Source organism: Triturus cristatus, chromosome 12 (genome assembly GCF_964204655.1).
Source record: "Triturus cristatus chromosome 12, aTriCri1.1, whole genome shotgun sequence".
Lineage (NCBI taxonomy): Eukaryota > Metazoa > Chordata > Amphibia > Caudata > Salamandridae > Triturus > Triturus cristatus.
Genome location: NC_140595.1, coordinates 427,986,761 through 428,008,526, shown reverse-complemented (window position 1 = coordinate 428,008,526; position 21,766 = coordinate 427,986,761). Strand labels below are relative to the sequence as shown.

The 21,766-nt window shown below is 47.0% G+C and overlaps 1 protein-coding gene across 1 annotated transcript in view; it reads right to left on the bottom strand.

Moving 5' to 3' along the window:
- WTIP (WT1 interacting protein) overlaps positions 1-21,766 on the bottom strand; it is a 424,743-nt gene that overhangs the window by 63,270 nt on the left and 339,707 nt on the right. Inside the window, exon 6 of the mRNA XM_085639776.1 lies at positions 18,449-18,500. Within this exon, the coding sequence (XP_085495902.1) occupies positions 18,449-18,500 (52 nt within the window). The remainder of the gene's footprint in view (positions 1-18,448; positions 18,501-21,766) is intronic.

Here is a 21,766-nt window from a genome sequence, read left to right as displayed (position 1 = left end):
CCTGGCTTCTCACTCTCCTTCTTCCCTCGGTTCCAACCAAGAACCCCGTACCCTCTCAAATTTGCATGGGTATCATCTGGCTTGGTACATCAATTTCACTGCCCCATGCACCAATCCATGCCTTCTTACTCCTGAATGGTAGGCAAGGTTTGTGCCCCCCAGTATTTCAGTAAATCCCTATGTGCCACCTTCAGGGCCAGGTTACTAAAAAGTAGGGCATAGCGGTCCAAAGTTTGTTCACTCCAGATGCCTAGTGAGATCAGTTGGGATGCAAGTCGCACCCCATAGCCCAGGACCTCTGATATTCTTTTACCCACCCACTTAAAGTAGGCCCCAATCCTCCGGCATTCCCACAGTGTATGCAATAGGGTGCCCTTCAGCCGACCTCACTGCAAGCAGTATTCGTCAGTTGCCCTACCCATATGAAACAGACTGGTCCGTGAAGGATTTTTAACTGGATCAAGCAGAATCCCGCCCTAACGGCGACATCGCCAGGGTACCCACACACCTGCCCCCAGTCATCTTCATCAAGCCTACCCAGGTCTCACTCCGATTTCTCTCTTAGAGGTTCAAGCGATGGAAGACTATTGTTTGTTAGAGTGGAGTTGAGTCAGGACAACACATGCTCTGTCAGAGGGGCAACCAATACCCTGTATTCCAGTGGGGAGTCCTCCTCTACTTTCCCCCAGAGAGCCTTGCATTTTCCCAGTTTATACTGCATCTGCTGGTATCTCAAAATAGGACTCCCCGATTGCCGACTTGCAGGTTGAATACGAGCTAATAAGATCAATATACCCTCCTTCCCTACGTCGCCCAACTTGGAGATCCCCAAGAGATACCACTTCTTGTGTTCCTCAACCTCACGCAAACCACTCAAGAGGTCAGAGTCCTAGAGTGGTGTCTCCAGTGTCAATCTAGCTCACCATCCCAATGTATGCATTGCCCTCTTCCATATAATGACTGTTCCCGTGGGGAAGGGGAGGAGAGGCATCCCCTACCACCACAGAGTCAGCAGAGGTAACTTTCTGGGGCCATGGCAGTGTGTTTCGCTCTCTGGGATGATTCCTCCTAGCATGAAAATGACCAGAAATTGACAGCCAACAACTGCGAGGGCCAAACATAGAGGGCACTGACCCCTTCCATCAGGCATCTAGTCAATAGCGAGAGGGCAATCCTCGGGACCCCACCATCCACAGCAACACCCTTGTGACTCCATCCACCTTATGAAAGAAATTGTCCAGAATCTGGAAGGGGGCTTTCTAAAAAATATATAAAAATGTAGTTAAGTAGATCATTTTGTAGAGGGCTGTATGGCCCAAGAGGGATAGCAGGAGTTTCCTCCACCTCTCCACATCAATGCGGTAGACCACCAGGATATTTGTCAGGTTTTCATGGCAAAACAAATCTCGATCAGGGGTAAAAAAAAAACCCAAACAGCAGAACCCCTGGGTTGCCCACCAAAAGGGGCAGTCCAGAGCCCTGTCATGATCCCTTACTTGCACCGGGAAAGCCATCGACTTGTGCCAATTGATGCGGAACCCCCAGTAGTTCCCTAAAATCCCCAGGAAACGAAGGACTTGTGGCACAGAATTCATTGAGTCTGCAAAATAAAGCAGGACATCATCAGCGTATAACAAGATGACATCCTCCCAATCCGGGTCCTATCGGAAGCCCCGTATTTGTGCGTCCATGTGCCACCGCAAATAATAGGGGTGAGAGAGAGCAGCCCTGTCTGGTGCCCCTGGATAACCTATGCTATTTGAGAGGACCCTATTAACTTGGATTCTTGCCACAGGGTCTTTATACAACAGGCAAAACCAGGATAAAAAAAAAACATCCCAAAGTCTAGCTTGTTGAGCATGGCCTCATATATGGCCATTCCAGGGAGTCAAAGGTCTTTTCGGCATCTAAGGCCAGAAGGACTCACAAAGCACCATGCTACGTGCCAAGCAACCGATCAGACTCTTCAGATTGTGCCTCTTAGTCCTATATTGCATAAATCCAGTTTGGTCTGGGTTGACAAGAGAATCAATTACCTGCTAAAATCTTAGCTTCAACTTTCATTTCAGTATTAAGCAACATAATCGGCTTGTAGGAGGCACAGTCTTCCGTAGGTTTCCTGTCCTTGTGAATCAAGACGATCGTGGCTTCTCTAAGGTCATGTGGCAAAGTACCCACCTCCCTGGGCTTGATAAACATAAATGGCATTGCCTTTAAAACTTTGGATGTGACACATTAAAAAACAATATATGGGAAACCCGTTGGGACATGGGGTCATGCTGCTGTTCAGTTGGGATATAGCTTCAGCCATCTCACCATCAGGTATTTCCCCATTCAGCTACTCAACCTGATCGGGGAAAAAGAAAGGGGGGCCTGAAGGCCCCAAAAAAATTCTCTAGCTCCCCCTTATGTGTAGTTACAGCCAGATATAACTGCCCTAGGTATGTCGCAAGTGATGTCTTGGGGGAGGAGCTCTCTTAACGTGGGCTTACCCGTTCTGATCCCTCGCACCCACCACTGTCCTTATTCCTTCTTGGCCAACCATGCAAGGAGTTTGCCAGCATTTTTACAATTGCCCACCTCATACAACCTGCTCTGAGTGGCTTGCAACTGGGCTCTCGACTCCTGATGCACCAGAGTATAGTCCCACCTTGCCGCCTCTATCCTATGGGACAGGCCTCTAGATGGGAAGGCCACATACACAGCTTCCCATTGCAGCAATTTCTCCTCAAGTTTCCTGCACTCCTCCTCTCTATCCCTTCTCTTGCCTGCCACCCGTGCAATTAACTGACCTCTCAGGACAGCCTTGTAAACTTCCCACAGGTCAGCTGCTGACTGGACAAAACCCTTATTCTCTGCCCGTAGTTACTAGCTGTTTGGTGTCCCTGTCTCAGAGTTCCCAGGTGTCAAATATCCACAACACTATCCGACTCGGCACATCTATGTGGACCACAGTGAGCAGGGGGAATGAACAGATATGTCGGGAGGGGGAAAATCAGTGCTGGAGAATCTGCACATCTGGTGTTTAGGCACCAAGAGATAGTTCTGTTGGGACATAGAATCTAGGGAGGTGGCTGCATAGGAGTACTGGCGTCTCCCAGGGTGCTCTGCACGCATAATGACCATTCCCATGGCCTTCACAAAGGTGGCCTCATCTCTCTATCGAAGTCCCACTGTAGAGTCAATTTAAGATCACCCTCAATAATGGTCAGTGCATCCGGAGCATCTGACAGCTAGGACCCCAAGTGCTTCAGACCGAAGGACTGTAAGCCTGGAGGAAAGTTCCATGACCCCAACACTATGTCCTCCCCATAGCACCAGCCGTGAATCACAGCCTGGCACCCGTTCTTGTGAACCCAATTATCGACTACCTCCAGTAGCAGGGATCGACGAACCAGGACTCCCCACCCCTGGGATTACCCTGTGAATCCTGCATGCGCCAGCAATATATGCATCTGCCTCTACCCAGAAATTTACAAATATTCCCCAGCAAGTGGGTCTCCAGCAACAGAACTATATTGCAGTCATGTCGCAGCAGATATCTCCTCAATATCTCTGTTGAGCTTATTTCCCAGGCCATTGACGTTCCAGGAGAGAACATTCAGGGTCAAACACCAGCCCGAGCCATTTACGGTCCTACTCCCCATTAGTACCTTGACTGTCTGCAACGGTGTCCAACCCCACCCTTTCAGGACCCAAAGTGCCCTTCACAAGCCATCGACCAACCATGCCCCCCTCCCAATTACCTCGTGCTGCAGGCTCAATACTACCAACCTTCCCACTGCCCGAGATGCATGTGGCCTCAACATTGCAACAAAAACTTGAAACAAGACTGTTTTCTTAACAAGAGCTAAAGTGTCTACCACCGTGGGGCCATTGCCCCCTGGCACTTCAAACAGCATTCTCTAGATGCCCCCATACGAATGGGCTAGTGGGGCCACCTAAATTGCCCAGTCAGTTCCTGGGGCCTTTCTGCCCCTTCGTCGTCACCCCAGCAAGTAAGCAGTCATGAGGGACACCAACGGCCTGTTCCCATTCTCTCCATTATGCAGGGTGCCCTCAGATGCTACTCCCAGAGCCTCAGAGGAGTGTGCTCAGTGAGAACATCTATCACTCATGGGTATCATGCAGGTTTGTTGCACTTCCGTCACGATCTTTGCCCTTTCCATCTCTGCCTGATCCTTAATTGGAGTTGCCTTTTAATGATGGCAGGGTTAGCATCTGAGCATGTTCGCAGGCCATTTCCACCGTCCAAGGGCCTCCTGACAAGTCCAAACCTCCGGTGCTGAAGCGAAAAAGTGGGTGCAGTCTTGGTCGACCACCCACTGTTTGAGTGCATATTTCAAATTTAGTGCCCGCAGCTGCTGTTTCACGGCCAAAAATGTTTCCCCACTGGCGTTGGACTCCCTGATTGTAATCAGGGTAAATGTTTGCAGACTCCCCTTCCACCTGCCAGGGTCCATGCACACGGGCTCTTTGAAGGATGTCATCCCTATCTCGATAGTCAAGTCTGAGTACCACAGCCCTTGGGGGCATGCCTAGTCACGGGGGCCACCTTGCACTCTATGGGCCCTCTCAACTATAAAAAAAAAACAAAAAAAAACTTAGCCTCTTTGCCCTCCATGACCACAGTCAGAAGTCATTCTTCTAAGTAGAGGTCCATACTGGGAACCTCAATCCGTTCTGGTAGGCCCATGACTCAGACGTAGTTCCGTTGGGATCCACCTTCCACGTCTTCCACTCTATCCCGTAGCCGCCCAATTTCATGCTGTAATTATTGCATTTGTGTTCCATAGTCTACTGCAATGGGCTGCAAGTGTTGTACCACAGTCTCCGTCTCCTCCACTCTGCCCCCCAATTTGCACTGATTAGCTCACAGGCGGCCAAGGTCAGAGGCCACCGCATCAATCTTTTTTTTTTTTTAACTTTATTTTCCATTTCCATAATACAGTACCTTCCATATTTGTTACTCACTGCATATATCAACATAAAAATGCCTTATTCAGTGCCCTACAAAGAACAATAAAATACATATACTTCAATCCTTGTTCAATGTTCAACCCGTCCATCTCTGACAGCAAGACACTTTTTGATGCAAGCTTCGAGACTTACTCTCGCGACCCCATTTTCATTTGGAAAACATTCTTTCCCTTCAATACAATAAAGTGTATTTAACAGTACATAAATTACAGTCAAAGTGTGAAATCCCGCATTCTATAGAATGCCTAGGTAATGTATAGAATGCCTGAAAAGGCCTGAAAATCGAACGTCAAAGCATGAAATGATTGATATTTTATACATTGCCTAGGCATTGTATACTTTGCTGGATTGTCTGCCGGCAAAGTATATAATACGCCTAATCCCGCCATTTTAATCCCGTTTAATCCCATTTTAATGTGTGAAATCCGGCATTCTATACAATGGCTAGGTATTGTATAGAATGCCTGAAAATCGAACGTCAAAGTATGAAATGATTGATATTTTATACATTGCCTAGGCATTGTATACTTTGCCGGATTGTCTGCTGGCAAAGTATATAATAGACCTAATCCCAGAGACAGCACAAGTTATCAGCAAGCGAGGGGCAGAGACATCACAAGTTGCCAGCAAGCGAGGGGCAGAGACAGCACAAGCTGCCAGCAAGCGAGGGGCAGAGACAGCACAAGCTGCCAGCAAGCGAGGGGCAGAGACAGCACAAGTTGCCAGCAAGCGAGGGGCAGAGACAGCACAAGTAACCTGGCAAAGAGCAGGTGGCAGCCGTGCGGTGGTGTGGGGAGCAACCTGCCTGCAAGCAGGGTCAGAGGTCGTGTATAGCTTCCGGCTGAGGTTCCACAGACGCTCTGCCGTCATCCTTTCCCGTGGTTCTTGTATCACCATGTCGGAAGGGAGTGTAGTGCCAAGACAGGAATCACGCCATGCAACGAACATTTCTGCGATGAATTATCTCATGTAAGAGCCAATGCTGCTAAAAACGGTGTTTTCCTAACCGAAACCAGTTACCAAAAGTTAGTGGACGATGTGAAAAAGGCTAAGACGACCATTAAGAAGGAACCACAGGACTATTGGCTGGTGAAACACTATGACGTAATGATGGTCGAGAATACAACTAAGTTGATCTATCCTGTTAAAGAAGGTACGAGTGCTATTCAGTTTTACGTCGCGGACTCAGAGTTATTTGACGTACTCCATAAGGCCCATTTGGCTATTGGTCATGGAGGACGGGACAGGATGTTGAAAGAACTTTCACCCAAGTATAAGAACATTACCAGTCATGATATTGAGCTGTACATTCACCTTTGTGAGCCTTGCCAGAAGAAGCAAAAAGGTGTTAAAAAAGGTGTTGTGGTCAAGCCAATGTTTTTTTCTGAATTCAACTCCCGTTGTCAGGTCGATCTCATCGATTTTCAGTCCCATCCTGACAGAGAGTACAAGTTTATAATGGTGTACAAAGATCATCTCACTAAGTTTGTAGTTCTCAGGGCTCTGAAATCAAAGAGAGCGGAAGAAGTAGCCTACAAGCTCATCAACATATTTACGTTGCTTGATGCTCCAACGATTCTACAGTCCGAAAACGGCAGGGAATTTGCAAACAATGTGGTAAGCAGCCTAAAGGAGTATTGGCCCACCTTGAAGATCGTCCATGGTAAGCCGCGACACTCACAAAGTCAGGGGAGCGTCGAAAGAGCTAATCAGGACATTAAAAATATGCTGTGTGCTTGGATGCAAGTTGAAAAAACTAGCTGCTGGAGTGAGGGATTGCGGTTCGTCCAACTTATGAAGAAAAGAGCTTTTCATTCTGGGATTAAGAGGTCACCATACGAAGCTCTGTTCGGCTGCAAAGCTAGAGTAGGTCTCTCGATGTCGTCCCTGCCAGACGACGTTTTACAAGACGTAGAGACGGAGGAAGAGCTCGAAGAAATAATAGAGAGCGTACAAACAACACAACAGCAGGAAGAAAGACGAGATGAATCAATGCAAGAGGCACAGCTCCCTGCAGAAGACATAGCTGAGAATGCAATCCATGATGGAGGAAACCAAAACAGTGATGAAGCCATGGTTATCGAAGAGCCTTCCATTTCCGTGGTTACCGAAAATCCTTCTTCTTCCGCTATCTGTTACGTCTGCTTAAAAGAAACCAGCGGTGCTCATACATGTCGGAAGTGTGGCCGAAACGTTCATGCCCTCTGTGGACATTCTCCTAAAGACGATGACGGCGACGAAGTAGAAGGTTATGGGATTAGCATTTTGTGCAATGTTTGCTTCAATATTGAGAAAGCTATCCAAAGTAAAATGGAATCGAAATCGAACCTTGAGATTCAGGCCCAAAAAATGAAAAGGGATTCTGACAAAAAAATTCCTCCTGTGCCTTTGGGTGCCACTGTGCGAGTTCAGATTCCCGACGTCGACAAAGGGCGGGGTGACTCACGCAATCTCTTGGCAGTTGTTATGAACGTGACGGAAGATGGCTTTTACCGACTTGGAACTGCACAAGACATCTTCAAGCAACTCTACTCCAGATCACAATTCACCGTATGTCCAAAGAACTTAATGAGAATTGAAGACGTTCCTGACCACGAAATACCTCTCCGAACTGCAGCTACTTCTCAGTCCACAGGAAGCGGCCAAGGATTCGTCAGGTGTATGTGCAAGACGAAATGCCAAAATATGAGTTGCCTTTCTGTGAAAAAGAAAATTAAGTGCAATTCAAAATGTCACTCTTGCCTTCCCTGCTGCAACAAGTAGGTCATGCCAGTTCTGCTTTGTGTTTCACCGGTAACAATATTCTGTTTGCATTCTGTAGGTCATGCCAGTTCTGCTTTGTGTTTCACCGGTAACAATATTCTGTTCGCATTCTACTTTAAGTCGTGAAATGTATGTACAAGATCAAAGTGCCAAAATAGAAGGTGTCTTTGTGCTGCAACAAGTAGGTCATGCCAGTTCTGCTTTGTGTCTTACCGGTAAGAATATTCTGTTCGCATTCTGTAGGTCATGCCAGTTCTGCTTTGTGTTTCACCGGTAACAATATTCTGTTCGCATTCTACTTTAAGTCGTGAAATGTATGTACAAGATCAAAGTGCCAAAATAGAAGGTGTTTTTGTGCTGCAACAAGTAGGTCATGCCAGTTCTGCTATGTGTTTCACCGGTAACAATATTCTGTTCGCATTCTTCTTTAAGTTGTGAAATGCATGTACAAGATCCAAGTGCCAAAATACAAGGTGTTTTTTTGTGAAGAAAAAAAGTGAGTATAATTCCACGTGTTACTCCGGCCTTTCTTAGTGTAACAAGTACTTCAATCTCAGTTCGGCTTTCATTGTTTTCCGGTAAGAATATCCTGTGTTTTATTTCGTAGTTTTGTTCTTTCAGCTTCAAATGCGTATTAATTAATAAAGGCTTCTCATCTTGTGCCCTTTTAACACTTTGCGTAAATGGTACTGGTCATTCTGTATAATGCCTAGGAATCTCATCTTGTGCCCTTTTAACACTTTGCGTAAATGGTACTGGTCATTCTGTATAATGCCTAGGAATTGTATAGAATGCCTAGGAAAAGTATGTAACATTTTCACAAATAACGTATATTTCATAGTTTGCTGAAAACCATCAGGCATTTTATACATTACCTAGGCATTCTATACAATATCGGGATTTCACACTTGGACTGTAACAGATACATCAAATTTCTTCACCCTCAATGTTGCACACTACCCCACAACTGTGGGGATTATAACATCTAGCCATTGCAAGCCATGGGAGGTGTTCAATTTGTTCAAATAGGCCTTAATGGGTCCCCATATGTCTTTTGGGCGAGATGAAGGAGGTTGGGTATCTGCATACAGGTCACTATTTGTATTACAATAAGCTAAGCTCTGGAGCCAGGCTTTAGAAGTGGGCAAAGCTTTACAGCCCAATTTAAGAGCTATCGCTCTCTTTGCAAGTAAAAAAAGCCATGGCTGTGAATTTACAGACACTCTTGGGGAAATCCAGCACACATCCCAAGAGAGCGGATTTAGGGGAAGGTGTTACCGCCATGTCTATCATCTTAGTTATTTTGTTGCAGACTGAACGCCAGTAAGCCCTGATCTTAACAGTCCAGACAAGATGTGCAAAATCAACGTGTGGGGCTCCGCATTTACAACAGGAGTGTGATCTATCTGGGTCAATGTTGTGAATTCTTTCTGGGGACATGTAAATCCCCCATAGGAATTTAAAATGCAGTAACCTGTGTCGACTGTTTAAGGAAATTTCTTTGATTTGTGCACAGCAAAATTCCCAATGTGAGTCTGACATTGAATGTCCCAAATCCTGCTACCATGCCTCCCGAATCTCAGCATCTTTGCTGGGGACTATGGCCATCCATGCTCGGTACATTTTAGAAACTAACCGTTCGCCTCCAGGGGCTTTAATCATAGTGGTTAATGGGCCGAAAGCAGCAGGTTCAAGAAGAAACTCAGCAAATGTTGCCCTAAGCCCGCATCGGATCCGGCTAAGAATGAAATGGTCCATGAAAATAGCCTCACTGAATCTACCCTCTTCAGTCCTTGAAAAAACATGGCCTTCGGTAAAGAGGTCCCCGATCTTAGTTATTAAGAATTTAATTAACGTGCGCTGCACTAGCTTTTCTTGCATGATGGGGATACATGGGTTATTTAATATCGGGATGTACGGTGAGTACAGTGCCGTCATAGCAGTAACTCGAACCAGCTACCTCTATGCCCAGCTGGTTGTTGATACTGTTTGAATGTAACGGGGGTCTTTTGGGAATCCCTTAGGTAATATTGTGAGCAGCGTCTCAGGCAACACTAGATCTGCCTCAGGCCTAGTGGAGGGAAGTCGAGCAGCTGGATGATACCAAGAATGTGCAAAACTGCACAGTGCTACCAAGTAGTACATTCGAAAATTAGGCACCCCAAATCCCCCTCTGTCATAAGGCAATGTCATGGCATCCTAACTGACCCTGGGCCTCTTACTGCCCCATGTTAGTCAGATCAAGTGAGAGCGGAGCGTTAAAAAAACTATTAGGAAGTGGGATCGGAATGTTATTAAAAAGACAAGATCCTTGGGAGGACTATCATTTTTATCAATGCCACTCGGCCTGCGAGGGAGAGGGGGAGGCGTAGCCATCTGTCTACTTGTGACTCGAGGTTATGCATTGCGGGACAATAATTCCACCGGACAATTTGATGTGTCCATGTGAATGTGGATGCCCAAATACAGTGTCAAGTCGGTGCACCAGTCAAGAGGGAATTCGCAATCCCATTTCTTGGTACATGGAGTGATGGGAAATATGACTGATTTGCCCCAATTAATGCCCAGGCCGGAGTACCCTCCAAAACTAATCTCCCTGATAAGAGGTTCAAGATTCTCTTCAGGAGAGCGCACATTAAGGATAATATCATCTGCGCAAAGGGAGATGAGTAGAGGGCCAGTCCTAAACTGAAGCCCTCTATGCAAATGGCGCTCTTAAAAGTGTCTAACCAGGGGATCCATTGCTAGGATGAAGAGCAACGGAGAAAGTGGACACCCCTGCCTGGTACCACAAAAAAGGCAAAAGGACCACGATATTGTACCATTCAGTCGAAGTCAGGCAGTGGGGCCACGATATAATAATGCGGTAAGGGCGATAAATCCATTTAGCATGCCCATTCTGCGCATCACTGCCAAGAAGAAAGGCCACTCCAACGAATTGAAGGCCTTTTCAGTGTCAAGTAGTATTGCTGCTGCCAGCACCTCCGGCGATATTCTGTGTAGAACCGCAAATAGAGTCCTCAAATTGAGGGTTGTCGATTGGGCAGGGGAGATTATCCGATCTAACAGCAGGGCTAAACGCATCGCTATCATTTTCGCCAAAATTTTATAATCAAGATTCAGTAGTGAAAGGGGTCTATATGACCCACAAGACATTGGGTCCTTTCCAGGTTTGGGAAGCAATATGATTACTGCTTCACGTAATGTAGGGGGCAATTCTACACACTCCAAGGCTTCGCTATAAACCTCCAGTAAGCGCGGAGCCAACAGGTCTTTGTATGCCTTGAAGAAATCCCCGTGAAGCAGTCTACTCCTCCAGGGGCCGTGGAGCAATTCATGGCGTCTATTGCACTAGAGATCTCCTCCGCCGAAAAAGGTTCCGCGAGGAACTCTTGCATGAATTTTTCAAGCCAGACTAAGGCAATCTCTGATAAATATCCCTCTTGGTCCGAACTATTGCAGTCCCCCCTGAGACATGTACAGATTGGTGTAGTATGACAGAAATTCGTCACGTATCTCCGGGGTGCTCATAAGAACCTGGCCTGTCGAAGAACGAATCTCAGTTATGTAAGCACGGCCTGATGGGGGTTTCAAGAGACGAGCCAATGTCTGCCTAGGTCTGTCATCCTCTCCGTAGCGGCGGGCAGTGCTATATTTGGTTAAAAAAAAGAGTTTCCTGCTCTGCATCCTCTCGAAATTCAGACATTAAGGCCAGTTGTGTGTTATACCTGGTTGTATCGGGTAGTGCCATCTATTCACTGTCTAATGTGTCCAATCTCCGTTCAAAGCCAGCTATCGTGGCTCTAAGATCTTTTAAAATTCCTGCCTGCTTAGCAATGTAGACGCCACGCATGTAGGCCTTGAAGGCTTCCCAAAGTGTAGCCTAATTGGCCACGGACCCTGTGTTAAGTTCAAAGTAATCTCCTATAGCCTTTCTAAGCTTCGAATGAAAGATTGTCCAACAAGACATGTCCAGGGAATCTCCACTGCCTCAACGCCCTCCGGATGAGGAGTGGTCCGAATATGTTCTGGTAAGGAGTATGATATCTTTGTACCAGGTGACTAAATTAGGGGTGACCAGCCAATATTCCAATCTGGTCCAGGTGTCATAGTGAGCTGCATAATGAGAGTAGGTGGGCTTGTTCGGGTGTCGTTGATGCCAAACACCAATCAGCCCAGTGGAGTCTCACAGGTTCGACAGAGCCCGACGAGCACGAGGCTTAGTGTCTGGGGACCTAGAGGAGCTATCTAGAATTGGATCCATTCACAGATTAAAGTCCCCCCCATGCAAACAAACTTGGTCTCTAACTGCAAAACGTGAGAGCGTACGTCATGGAAAGACTTGGTGTTAGTAGCGTAGACATTCACCAAAGCTATGCGATGACCCATTAATTGCCCTGTTACCATTGTGTAGCGCCCTTCTTTGTTGTTGTGCAATTTGTGTAGCTGAAATGGTATACGCTTATGTATTAAAATTGCGGTACCTTTTGCGTATGTGCTGTACTCAGCAAAATATCTGTGTGGACCCCAACTGGTCGCGAATGCAATATTATCAGTCCTGGGGAGGTGGGTTTCTTGCAGAAATGCAATATCTATCCCGTGTCTTTGTAAATAGTGTAAGACAGTCCTCCCTTTGTTTGCATTATTCAGTCTTCTGACGTTCCAGATAAGCGAAATGTTTTAAAAGGAGAACAGGTTATCCAAAACCGGCATTTGTACTATAAAACAGTGAGTTCTGATGTGTAGCGGCATTAGTATTGCACAATGCAAAGCGAGCAACAGTATCGACAATGATTGGAACCATCTACAATGAAGGACCCCTATCCCCACCCATCCCCGCTCAAACCTGTGCAGGGAACAACCCCAATGAGTATACAATTACATACCCCTTGCAAAACATTCAACAATTAATATACTTGGAAAACAATACACTATGAAAATCTTACACACTTAACGTGCTAAACACACGGTGATGGCAACGCCACGCCGGAGACCCCACTTTTAGGATTATCTAACTAGCCCAACGTGCACCCATAGTTGTACATGGCAAGGCAATAATTGTGAGAGTTTTAACCGAGACCAAGACCCTTGCATATGTGTCACTCAGAGGAAAAAAGCTCCGCACTGGCTACGGAGCCACTATGCAAGGGAGACGTTCTGGTTGCATCCTTGCTTTTCTAGCTACCACTTCCTTTGTAGCCTCTGCAGAATTCCTGGACTGCTGTGCGGGATTCAAAGATCCAGGATCTGCCCTCGATGTCTACTCTAAGCCGTGCTGGATATAGCATCCCATATCTGAACCCCAGATTGCGTAGCGTAGCCTTAACACCATCGTATTTGCGCCTTGCCTCCTGACAAAAGCTGTAAAGTTAGGGTACAGAGACAACGTGGATCCTTGCCAGTTAATAGCTCACTTCTCTTTTGCGAGGCACAGTGCCATGTCTGTCGCGAAAATTTAGGAGGCACGCAATGATAAGCCTGGGAGGACAACCTGGATTGGGACGAGGACCTAATAAGTGATGAGCACGCTCAATGATAAAACCTGGAGTAAAAGCTTCCCATCCAAATATGTAGTTTAGCACAGTTTCCACAAACTGGTCCATGCGGCCGATATTGAATGATTCAGGCACGCTCAGTCTGTGGAGGTTGTTGCGGCTACTGCGCGCCTCCAAATCCTCATTTTTTATAGCCACTTCTTTAAGGAGTTTTTCAAACCGATCTAGATGCTGGACTGATTGAGCAGAACCATCTTCCAAGTCCGACAACCTCCCTTCTAATGTGTCTAGGCGTCTGTCATGCACATCCAGTTTAGCACCCAGGCAGTCTAATCGCTTGTCTAATGTGTTGAAGCGGCTATCCAGGGCCTTGAAACCCGCTCTCAACTCCTGCAAGAGGGAATTCGAGCCTGTTGGTGGGTCCACTGTAGGACCTACATCGGAACCCCCCTCGGCCATGTCTGCGTCTGTTTCTGGGCCTCTCTCAGTAGTTTTGCTGAACTGCAAGAGTTGCTGTTTGGGGTCCTTATGACCCTTGGCGTCCAGCCCACATCAACTAAAGAGCCACTGATGCTGCGACTCAGAATGTAGCCAAGGGGGGTGGGGCGGGAAGGGCCTCAGTAACACCTGCCACCCAGGTCCGCAAATCAATATTTACTCAGGAGCATTGCTAGGCCTGTCCAGCAAATGTACAGCACAGCGCAAAAGGATCCTATTGCGCCCGACGAGCTTCTTTATCCAGTATAATCCCCAGCAGCTGCAAGGTTCAATTGTCTGCATGCCGCTATATTGTGGTTGGAATTGGGGGGTGTCATACAGTCCGCCATGCACCATGCGCAGTAAGCGGAGGTGGGTCCAGCTACAAGGCATGGGTTTACAGGCTCAGCCCCCGTGTGCACGCGTCTCGCAGGCCAGAACACGCAATCCGCCACCGTGCTATGGCGAGGATTCCCAGGTGGTGAGAGGCCCCCTCCCTTACGGCCTGCCCGACCGGCCAGATGACCATGCCTCAGGATCACCCGTGGCCTCTGTCGCCAGGGGACCTCTGGGACTCAAAAGCGGGCAGGCCTCAATGGTAACGGTAGAATGCCCCTCAGTGGCAATCGTTGCAGCTATTGGGGGGAGGGGAATGGGATAGATGCTCTCTCACCTCGTCAGATACTACTCAGGGCAGCGAGTCTCCACGGCTGCTGCGTGGATCACAGTACGCCGCTCGGAGACCACGGCTCAAGCGATTGATGGTGGGCCTCGATCCGGAGCCCAGCTCCTGCTCCGTGACTGACTCCACCCAATTATGCTTTGCGACCCAGAACGGGCCGATTGTCTCGTGTTTGGCAGCATATCCTCGGATCCCCAGATCGCTGACCTTGTTAACTGTACGGCGCTCGCCTCCGTAGCCACGTTGAGGGTGCCATTAGGTCGGATCTCGGAAGTTTGTCTGGGTGCTCCGGAGGAGCATCAGTGCGTGTGGCCATCTTGGTCGGCAGCCTGGCCACCCCCCCCCCCACTGCATCAATCTTACCCTCTAGTGCTGCCTTAGTGTCCCCAATGGCTGCCAGTATCGCCGCTGTGTGCGCCTCCAACCCCATGCCCGTCAAGGAGCAATCAGCCTCCAATTCAGCCACGGGGCTTGCTTCAACTCCGGCACTGAGCTTGGTCGTGCCTGTTTAGTGCGCACCATCTCCCACGCGGATCTGGTGTCTAGCACTCCCAGGCCCACTGTGAGGGGCACGGAGACCACCTGGTGCCAGAAAGGCTGGCCAAGCGCCACCCCAGCCCCCCCCACCCCCCCACCTCCAGCTGAACCAACTCCTCGGCCCACCAGAGGGTAGTTGCCTAAGCCACAGCACAAACCAACCCTCCCAGGGCCAACCATAACCCCCAGCTTCCACTAGTGCCCATGGCTCACCCCAGTCTTGGTTACCACTGGAAGTCAGCTGACCGCCCTCTCAGCCAATATTCTACAAAGGCCACCTCCTAAAAGCACGGGACCAGCTAGGCTCACGTGTCTCTGCTGTGCCAGGCTGTCTGCATGTCGGCTAGCAGGGGGGTCCCAAACACCGTCTACTCTTAAGGCCCCCAGTATCGTGGCTGGGCAAGCCCTGCAAGTAAGGGGGGGAACCACGGCTCCAGGCACCCCTTGGCCCCACTCACTACTTTTCAGGTCCCTAGCATCGTGGCCCGGAGAGGCTCGTATTGCCGCACAAATGGGCCAGGCCCTGGGCCACTACCAGCCCGTGTTGGGGGATCAGCTATGTGGGCGATCATATCAGCACCCAAAGCGCAGTCTCCCAGGGCCAACCGCGCCAAATTTGAGCACCTGAGGACTTCATGATCCTGTCCGCTCGGTCTCACAATCTCCAGGAGCCAGAATCCATTTTGCCAAGAGGGCTGTTACCACAGAGCTTCAACGTTTCATGTCCGGCGCTATCTTCAGCAAGCCACGCCCCGCTCCCTGCAAAGATTCACAAGTTAGCTCGAACTTGAAAGGGTCAGTCTTCTGTATCGCTGCTAATTTCAAAAACACATTGCTAGGGTCTTGTTGAGTTTGGTATTCACAAACTAAATGCAGGATTGATAAGTCTAGCACATGATGCAAACACAAAATACAGTCTTTCACTCAAGGCAGGAATCAGCTGTTCTACACATTGAAGTAAGTGCAAGGGTTCATTGTTTAACTGTTTTTCACTTGATGATGGTCAGTACTTTCAAGGTGCATACAGAAAGAGCCATGAGTCCATATATAAACCACTCTCAGAAGGATTGTGTAAGAGAGCTTGAATATACACGGCTGAATTGACACCAATAAGTCAATATGCCTGTATTTCAAAATGGTACTTTGGTATATGAAATACTGATAGCATTTAGAAAATAATCAACTTTACTACTGATCTAAAACTTCGAATCTGAGTGGCATTCTACTACTCTGAGTACTTCATAAAGTACAAGTTTCCAGGATAGATATTTAACATTGTAATAACCATATTTTAGGTTCGAACAGAGCCACTTTGCCTACAAAGGTTCTAATGAATGGAGAGCTTTACTGCCAATTGCAAGAGCTAAATAATATGAGACATGATATTTTACTTTCCACCTAAATATCACCACTAATGTTACAGCTACAACAGAATATGCTTAACTGAGAAGAAACGTAACTGTGCTGGGACTGAATGCTGAAGGCAATCTAATGGGACTAACCTCTGAACAATCGTTGGCCCTACTGTAAAACTACTCTTGCTCCATTGGAACCTGGGAGTATTTGGTACCTATAGCAGATTTTAATTGGAAAATGCTCTAACTGAAGACGTCTGTGGACAAGGTTAAAGTCATAGGTTCAAATTCTGGTGGGAGTATTACCAAGCAGTACAGCAACTGACCAATTTGGAAAAATCATATTGTATATATGCACATGAAAGAAGAACAACATCCATCCATGAACAAGGCTCACATGCACAAGATGAAACAAGCTGGGTCCATACTCCAATAAATTATTATAATTTGTTTCACCAGCACCCGAGAGACAGATGTTTTCCGGCAAAGTTGAGTGGAGTTAGTGATATATTATGGGCCGTCCATACACACACATCTGAGCTGTCGTAACGTCCCTGTAACCTTTGTTTTGTTTAGTTAATTTCTAACTTTTTAAAATTCTATTTCCTAACTATAATGTCCCTGTAACCTTTGGTTTGTCAGTGAAATTCTATGTTTTTTTAATGCTATTTCCCAACTATAACATCCCTGTAACCTTGTTGCATGAGTGGATGTGTGGGTGTGTAAGTGGTTGTGTGGGTGTGTAAGTGGGTGGTGACTGACTGGCTGTGTGGGTCTGATTGGTTTTGTGGGTATGTAAGTGGGTGTGAGTGACTGATTGGGTGTATGCATGTGTGATTGGGAGTGAGTCGATGTAGGTGTTTTTTTTTATTGGGGTCTGGTTGGGTAGTTCTGCTGCAGATTCACACGGGGCAATGTTGAGCCCCACGGTAATCACGTGCCTCCAATGAGCTCTTAGCAGTCCCGCTCTGTGGTACTTACTGGTGGAAACAGGAGGGGTTCTTGGTCCCAATGATCTCAGAACCCGAGGGGACTTCATCCCCCAAACAGCTGTGCGCAAAGAGGAGTGCTTGCAGAGTGCTGGGCAAAGGCGGCGGGTCTTTGATGACCTGTAAGCAATCCTGCTGTGTGGGACTTACTGGTGGTAAAAGGAGGGGTTCTTGGCCCCCAAGGACCCTCAGCATCCAAGGGGACTCCAACCCCCAACCAGCTGTGCACCGGGAGGTACGTTTGCAGAGTGGTGGGGGAGGGGGGGCTCCGACCAGCTCTCAGCAATCCCACTGTGTCTAATTTTGAAAATCACACTACTGCTGGCTGGGAGCAGACTACAAATAGACCTTTTACAATGATACTGGCCTGGGATGTCAAGGATCATACCCCACCAGAGACGTTTCGATCTGATCAGCTATAATAAGACTTTAAACAGTTGGACCTGTATTACTGATAGGGAGCACGGTCCTTGTTTGTGCCACGGCACACCTTCAAACAGGTACCTCGGACACAAACAGGGACAGTGTGCCCTATTATAATGAATGCACTGCCATCAAGGCAGTCACAAACTTGTGCTGCCCTGGGAGCAGCACATTCATTGAAATACTACTCCATGTTTCTCTGTGTAGGTGGCAACCCGCCTGCACTTTAAAGAGGGGTTAGAGATCCCACTGCAGGCGTGTGTAGTGAGTGACTGCACCTGCCTGCAGAGGGATGTCTGGTGGCAGTTCATTGGGCCCCCTTTCCCCCTTCTACAGGGCTGCTGTCAGGGGCACACCTACAGTGTGCCACCTTTTTGGGACATACTGTTAGTGAGCCTTGTAAGGGCATGTTTGCCTTTGTACCATAATACGACGTTGCAGGTGCAGAGTCAGTAAGTCCTTTATTTGCATGGGGCCACGTCCCCATGCCAATGAGGAAACGCCTCTGAAGAGGATGCTGGCACTACATGTGTGCCTGCATAATCAGTATTACAGAAGCAGCCTCAGAAGCATCTGCAGCTCCTTCTGTAATACCATAGCGCCAGGTGGGGGGGGGGGGGGGGGGAACAAAAAGCGCCCATGTGTTGCAATGCCTTGAGAAACCTCTTTCAATTGTAAACAGATAATTTTCTATCACATGCATTTTACACCAAACAATACCACGAAAATATTGGAAAACACCATCACCTTTGCTGGTAGAATTGGCTTGTTACACGAGGCGCATTTTGGTGCAAAGACCCTGCAATGAGAGAAAATAAAATTGTTCAAAAAACACAATTGGGGAAACAAATATATAGACCACTATTGAACAATTAGAAAACCTTTTTTTCCTCTGAGTGCACTCCTTCCTCCCGCTTAAAGCCTGACCTTCCTTCACTAAGTATACTATACAAATGGACTTAGTGAATATTTGCTATGAAATTCCTTCTCTATCCCCATTATGGTACCTCAAGTCCCTCATACGATTCCCTTCAGAAGAGATCGAGTGGCAATGGCTGAAATATGCCCATCCTTTATCTTCATTCAAAGTGTCTGGAAATCGTTTTCTCAGCCAAATATTTGGTATGGATGAGTAAACGTTTGTTTTTCCTTTTTTGAAACAACAAAAAAGGAAATGCTTAAATCCAAGTTTGTTCACTGTGTTTGGTGATGAGGGGTTCAATGGGGGTTACTGTTAGGCAAGTGAAGTTTCTTGTGAAGCTTTGTTGAACTTATGCGATTTGGGAATATCTATTTTGACTGCTCATATTTGGAGGGGGGCGGGAAGCATACATATAGAGTGAGAGAACGAAAGAGGTATAGAGTGTAATATGCTATTTATTACGTTTGTTAACTGTTGGAGGGGGACCATTTTTCACTGAAGCCTCGCGTCAGTAATGCTGCCCCTTTCCTCCATCAACAATGGTAATAAATTACATATTACTCTTTGCACATCCGCATATATGATTAAAGACAGGCTGTGAGTTAATGTACATTTAGTTATAAACAGAGTTACTTAGCAGACCAAAGCACTCTCCTTTTGTAGGACTAGTGTGTGTTAAGCACTGCTTAGTATGGCATAAAATACAGAGAAAACATAACACCAATGCCAGACATTCTAAAAAGAATAACATTCGTTGAAGTGTCTGCTTTGTTACCTCTCACTCCAGAAAGAGGTAAGTAGCCAGCAAGGCCCACTCAAGCTTTCATTCAAACCCTGTGTAAAGAGCAGCATTGGGTGCGAATTTACTTCCAATACTCCATACAGCATTACACAGTAAATAAACCTGAAACCCGATGTCCAGCAAATGAGACCCCCAAAGCAGAGGTAAGTAAAAACAGCGGTTAACGATACGAAACGCATCGAAAACCAGAAGGTTCTAGTACTGTGGAAATGTGGATTTTCCTGATCAGTTATGTCCCCTATCTTGGACCCCAACGGTTCTATATGCATGTTACAAGTACATGTATGTTCCCTCCAGTTCCAGTTTCTAAGACGCAAACATATGTGTGTCTACCGTCGACATGTTCTCTGTCAGATCCGCCATCAATGGGCTGGATATTCGATTCCTAGGTATGAAAGGCCACCGACTTTATATGGCTAAGTTACTCCATTTTTACAGTTCAGGCAAGTAGGCCCGATTCTGTCCTCAAAGCCTTTCCCTGCTCTCTGTCTCTGACAGCTTCAGCTTGAGCTCGCATCTGTATCCATGAACTTTGTCCTACTCCCTGTGCAGCTAACAATGTCTGCCTCGGCCAGTTTTCGCCTGCCTGCCAAGAAGTTGTATTTCACCTTCGAATTATCTATTTTGCTCTTCAGCCGATGCATTCCTGTCAAGTGATTTAGGTAAACATTTCCTTTAGCTCACAAGCAAGGACTCAGCCTTTCCGTCCTCCTGCAAGTGATTCATAGCCCTGCTGCCATGGAAAGTTTTCTGCCCCTCGCATCTCATATAGACACTTAGACGCTTGTACACGCACACACAGTTAGTATAGAATAGATTCTGTCCGAGAGTCCTTCCTTGTGGATAACATAGTTCTCCAAACATAGGATGGTAGATATGATTTGGGATTAGGTTGACTTGACCCCCCAGACTTCTCGTCTCCACATGTAGAGCTAAATGTCAAGTCCCCTTCACCCCCTAGTTGCACGTCAATTACACGTCATGCTGCTGCGCGCGCATCTATGCCAAGTATTATCTTATAGATCCACCTATGTCTGATAATCTTAACCAATCATGTTTCTTTTATTCCTTGTTACGCCTAGTTTCGATTATGTCACTGTCACGTCACTCTTCTTATCAAATGTTACGCCTTCTACATTCGTTTCATTGTAATGCACTTATTATAAAAATACATGTCTGTCAATAAATTATTGTACTTCACTTCCTGAACCCTCGTGGTGACGGAACCTGAAGGCCGCGACTCGAGTCGGCCATTTTGAATGGAATAAAGCCCATTTAGAAAACCTCTTATACCACGGATTCTGCCTCTTGTTATTTTGAGCTATTTTACTTTATTTTAGGATTCCGTATGAAATTCAGTCCGGTATTTTATTTACCACAGAATGGCGCCCGAACAGGGACACTTTCTCATCTCACGCGCCGGCGGTGCGTTGCAGGCCCGGTCTCCTGCCACAGCTGGACGGACCATAAACGCGTACCAGCAGGATTTCCTGTAAGCTCCCTCCGGTCAAGCGGGGGCGACTGAGGCTGCGATCAACCCAGACGAGGCGGTGAGAAGTGCGAAGTATCCCGACCAGAGCCTAGCTGAGAGAGCAAGATCCGAGGTATACAGAGGCCCACCAGGTTTTTCCGAAATCCCGATGTCCAGAGGGTCCGCTGTCCGCAGTCATCGAGTCCTGTCCATTCTCTGAGGCCTTCCGTTTCAAGGAGCTACTCGGTGAGTACCATCGCCGGGGAGGCGTGTTGACGCGCACATAGGTTGTGCCGGTCAAGACGGATTTGGGTACACAAATCCGGTCTGCACTGTTTAGCAGTGTATATGTACTGTTTAGCAGTATATCAAGTATTCCGAAGTATTCAGTTATTGTCAAGAATTCAGCATGGTGATTAGTTAAGCAGACTGTCATCATTGTCGATCATTGTTATAATGTTTAATGTTTAAAGTATTCAGAAATGTCTTGCATATTGTGGTATGAATGATTGTTCATTGTTCACCGTTCATTATTGTGTTTTTTCATATTAAGTAAATTCAAGAGTAAGTATCAGATCAGTTGTAAATATGCCGCTCTTCTCGAAGTTAAGACAGATTACTACCAGAAAAGGGGTGCTTGAAGAAGCAGTTCCTATTCCTCCTAGGGACACTCCAGGGCATTTTATGTACCATAAACATGGCTTAGATGCCATATTGTTTCTTGATCTATGGGTAGATTATACCAAGGGATTACCGGAAAGTCAAAGGTGGCCCATAGCGGGAACCTGGGATGCAGAGTGCATCATGAAAGTGGAGGAAGAGTTATGGAAAAGAAAGGTCAGACAGTCACAGAAAGACGCTGTTGAGTTA